The sequence below is a fragment of the Triticum urartu genome, chromosome 6 (genome assembly GCF_003073215.2).
Source record: "Triticum urartu cultivar G1812 chromosome 6, Tu2.1, whole genome shotgun sequence".
Classification (NCBI taxonomy): domain Eukaryota; kingdom Viridiplantae; phylum Streptophyta; class Magnoliopsida; order Poales; family Poaceae; genus Triticum; species Triticum urartu.
This window is the reverse complement of record NC_053027.1, coordinates 33,777,144-33,781,386: the sequence shown is the minus strand read 5'-3', so window position 1 is coordinate 33,781,386 and position 4,243 is coordinate 33,777,144. Positions and strand designations below refer to the sequence as shown.

At 58.4% G+C, this 4,243-nt stretch overlaps 1 protein-coding gene across 1 annotated transcript; it reads left to right on the top strand.

The window, feature by feature from the left end:
- The first annotated feature begins 417 nt into the window (after positions 1–417).
- On the top strand, positions 418–3,763 carry LOC125515281 (potassium transporter 19-like). The gene is made up of 7 exons (XM_048680725.1): positions 418–645; positions 928–1,077; positions 1,171–1,648; positions 1,722–1,772; positions 1,872–2,132; positions 2,210–2,262; positions 2,343–3,763. The coding sequence occupies exons 2-7, from the start codon at positions 973–975 to the stop codon at positions 3,612–3,614; spliced, it is 2,220 nt and encodes a 739-aa protein (XP_048536682.1). The 5' UTR covers positions 418–645; positions 928–972; the 3' UTR covers positions 3,615–3,763.
- Positions 3,764–4,243: the final 480 nt, after the last annotated feature.

The window sequence follows — 4,243 nt, the reverse complement described above, 5'->3', positions numbered from 1 at the left end:
TTCAGCTACGACTAATAGGCCGTGGCATACGATGTTAGTTAGTACCGACAAACGCGGAGGCGGATATCGGAAGGACGTGTCCGCGAGGTGCCACGTAGATGTGCGGATGAATAACCCCATTGACCGTCGACGGTCGAAGACGGCACGCGGGTTTGGGCTGCCTCGTATACAAGTCGTTTGTGCAGGAGGAGATGAATGTGGTTGAGTGCAAAATATTTTGACGAGCAAACACGGAAATGTTTTGGTCCTTGTGGCCGAAGATAGTTATGTGCACCGCGTCCGACTCCAAGCGTCCAAAAGGGAAAGAAGCTAACGCCAGAACGTGCTCCTGCCGTGGACGAAGCAGAAAGAGACGAACGCGTAAAATCGGGTGGAGAAATCCTTCGCATTCACGCCGAGTAAATGCGCCGGCGAGCTGTGGCGAGGCAGGCAGCTGATGATGAGCCTGCCTGGCTGGCTATAGCCTGCTGCTTCTACGCGTTCCTCAGCCTCTGCCTGTATATAATTAGCCGGCGGGAGCGCGGCAGCGGGCAAAGGGATCCGTCGTCTACCGCTCTCGCGCCGGCGCCGCCGTAAGGACGGACGATCAATCTGGTCGCCGTCGCGCCCGCTTCAGATCAGACCTCTCCTCGCCCGCCGGCCCCGGTATGATCTATCTATCCCTCTTCATTTCTTTCGTCTCCTTCTCCTCGCCGTGTGGATTTCCCACGATTTTGCCCGGCCGTGCGGTGGTGGTTCGTACGAAAATCGCCCTTGAGAATTCCGGCTTGTCTAGTGTTTTGAGTTCTGACGACCCAATAAATCCTCCTGTAGGATACAGGAGGATCTGTTTTGGATCACTCTAATTAGAATCCCTTATTGCTCTCGTAAAGTCCTCAAAAACCAGATCCGCCACCGCACTAAAGACTAAACCCTTACTTGTTTCAGCATCGAGCTTGGCAGGTTGTGCTACTTGAAGACGAGATCAAGATCATGTCGGTGGAACCTGCCGAGGCCGCGGGGGAGACGCTGGCGCGCCACGACTCGCTCTACGGGGACGCCGAGAAGGTCTCCGGCGACACGCGCCACGGCTCCGGGGTCAGCGACCAAAAACTCATCCATCACCTTGTTGACTTGTACACTTAACCAGCTGTGCTGTGCCTGACTGTATGCATGCATGCATGCATGCAGGCGAGCTGGAGGCAGACGGTGCTGCTGGCGTTCCAGAGCATCGGCGTGGTGTACGGCGACCTCGGCACGTCGCCGCTCTACACCTACTCGGGCACCTTCCCGGACGGCGTCATCAGGCACCCGGACGACCTCCTCGGCGTCCTCTCCCTCATCCTCTACACCCTCATCCTCCTGCCCCTGCTCAAGTACGTCTTCATCGTGCTCTACGCCAACGACAACGGCGACGGGGGCACCTTCGCGCTCTACTCGCTCATCTCGCGCTACGCCAGGATCCGGATGATCCCCAACCAGCAGGCCGAGGACGCGTCCGTGTCCAACTACAGCATCCCGGAGCCGGGCAGCTCCAAGACCAAGAGGGCGCAGTGGGTGAAGCAGCGGCTCGAGTCCAGCAAGGCCGCCAGGATCGCGCTCTTCACCGTCACCATCCTCGGCACCTCCATGGTCATGGGCGACGGCTCCCTCACGCCCGCAATCTCTGGTACCTACTCTACATACATTCAGCAACTTCAAGTACATTACTCATAGATTAATTGATGGCTGTGCTGCTGCAGTGCTCTCCGCGGTGAGCGGGATCAGGGAGAAGGCGCCCCACTTGACCCAATGTACGAACCTATGTTTTTGTACTACTAACATTTGTCAAGAGCTGTTGGTCAGCGAACTGAACTGAATGTGGTTTGTTGTATGTATGTATGTGAAAACAGTGCAGGTGGTGTGGATCTCGGTGGCCATCCTCTTCATGCTCTTCTCGGTGCAGCGCTTCGGCACGGACAAGGTGGGCTACTCCTTCGCGCCCATCATCCTGGTGTGGTTCGTCCTCATCGCCGGCATCGGGGCGTACAACCTCGCCGCCCACGACGCCACCGTGCTCAGGGCACTCAACCCCATGTACATCGTGGACTACTTCCGGAGGAACGGCAAGCAGGCGTGGCTCTCTCTCGGGGGCGTCGTCCTCTGCACCACAGGCACGTAATTCAACTTCAGTCAGTCAGATGATGCATGCCATTCTTTCTTTCTACTCATCATTTATTTCCCTGCGCAGGCACGGAGGCCATGTTTGCTGACCTTGGCCATTTCAACATCAAGGCCATTCAGGTTCATTATTAGTGCTATTGATCTGTGGTACATTATTAGTTCAGAGAATTTTTCTGAATTTTGCGGCCTGTTGCATGCAGCTGAGCTTCAGCTTCATCATCTTCCCCTCCGTGGCGCTATGCTACATGGGCCAGGCATCCTACCTGCACAAATTCCCGCATGACGTCGCCGACACCTTCTACAAGTCGATCCCGGCGGCGATGTTCTGGCCGACGTTCATCGTGGCCATCCTGGCGGCCATCATCGCGAGCCAGGCCATGCTCTCGGGGGCGTTCGCCATCCTGTCCAAGGCGCTCTCCCTCGGCTGCTTCCCGAGGGTGCAGGTCGTGCACACCTCCAAGAAGTACGCCGGGCAGGTCTACATCCCGGAGGTCAACTTCCTCATCGGCGCCGCCAGCATCGTCGTCACCCTCGCCTTCCAGACCACCACCAACATCGGCAACGCCTACGGGATCTGCGTCGTCATGGTCTTCTCCATCACCACCCACCTCATGACCCTCGTCATGCTGCTCGTCTGGAAGAAGAACGTCGCCTTCATCGCCGCCTTCTACCTCGTCTTCGGGGCCACCGAGATGCTCTACCTGACGTCCATCCTATCCAAGTTCGCCGAGGGTGGCTACCTGCCCTTCTGCTTCTCGCTCGTGCTCATGGCGCTCATGGCCACCTGGCACTACGTCCACGTCTGCCGCTACTGGTACGAGCTCGACCGCATCGTGCCGGCCGCCAAGCTCGCGGCGCTCCTGGGCCGCCCCGACGTGCGCCGGGTGCCCGGCGTCGGCCTGCTCTACTCGGAGCTCGTCCAGGGCGTCCCTCCCGTGTTCCCGCGCCTCGTCGACAAGATGCCGTCCGTGCACGCCGTCTTCGTCTTCATGTCCATCAAGAACCTCCCCATCCCGCGGGTGGCCGCCGCCGAGCGCTTCATCTTCCGGAGGGTCGGCCCCGTCGAGCACCGCATGTTCCGCTGCGTCGCGCGCTACGGCTACACCGACCAGATCGAGGCCGCCGAGGAGTTCTCCGCGTCTCTCCTCGACGGCCTCAAGCTGTTCGTCCACGAGGAGGCCGCCTTCGCCTGCAGCGAGCACACCGACGACGGTGACGGCGGCGCCGCTCTGCGGGCGGCGCAGGCGGCGGCCGCGGAGGAGAAGCGGTTCATCGACGCGGAGCTGGAGCGCGGCGTGGTGTACCTGACCGGCGAGGCGGACGTGGTGGCCGCGCCGGGGTCGTCGCTGATGAAGAGGGTCGTGGTCAACTACGTCTACACCTTCCTGAGGAAGAACCTCAGCGAGAGCCACAAGGCGCTCGCCATTCCCAAGGATCAGCTGCTCAAGGTCGGGATCACCTACGAGATATAGAACATCAATCAATCCTTGTGCGTTTCTTTTGCAGAACTTGTTGATGACGACGACTTAGTTTTAGCACAAATGGATTAGCGGTGTAAACCTCTGAATTCTGCATGGCTTGGATGATCCTGTACACCACTTGCGGAAAAAAAAAGTTTGGATTGCCTACATGCTGTTGTGGCATGATCTAATTAGGAAGGGTGAATAGCTCCCGCGCGACATCTTTGACACGAATCGGAACGAAAACTACGTAGTTGATGAAAATAGCTTGTGTGTGACGTTTTAGATGGCAACAATAGCTCTTATGCGACCAGGCCCTCTTTAACCCTAAAACATAAGAGACAAGGGGTTAGCTCGGGTGTGTTGGGCCCACCAATTTTCCACCTCAGCGCGGAGCCACAACTAATCCACATGCATGCGGGACCCACAGCTTACCCACATTAGTGTAAGCCATTACAAGAGGGTACGGGAGCCAGATCCAGCCCCGAGCCCGTGCCCGTGCCATTGCCCTTGCTTGATCCCCTCCCCTTTCCTTCCCCCACCCCGTTCTTCTTCTTCTCCGGCGACGAAGCACGGCAACGCCGGGCGGCGAGAGATGTCTAGCTCCAGTTCGGCCTCCCGCCCATCATGGCCGCAGTATG

Coding starts and splice junctions, on each gene's coding strand:
- LOC125515281 (XM_048680725.1), top strand. CDS start 973: ATGTCGGTGGAACCTGCCGAGGCCGCGGGGGAGACGCTGGCGCGCCAC. Junction 1,773..1,871: donor GGCGCCCCACTTGACCCAAT/GTACGAACCTAT, acceptor ATGTGAAAACAG/TGCAGGTGGTGTGGATCTCG. Junction 2,263..2,342: donor TCAACATCAAGGCCATTCAG/GTTCATTATTAG, acceptor TGTTGCATGCAG/CTGAGCTTCAGCTTCATCAT.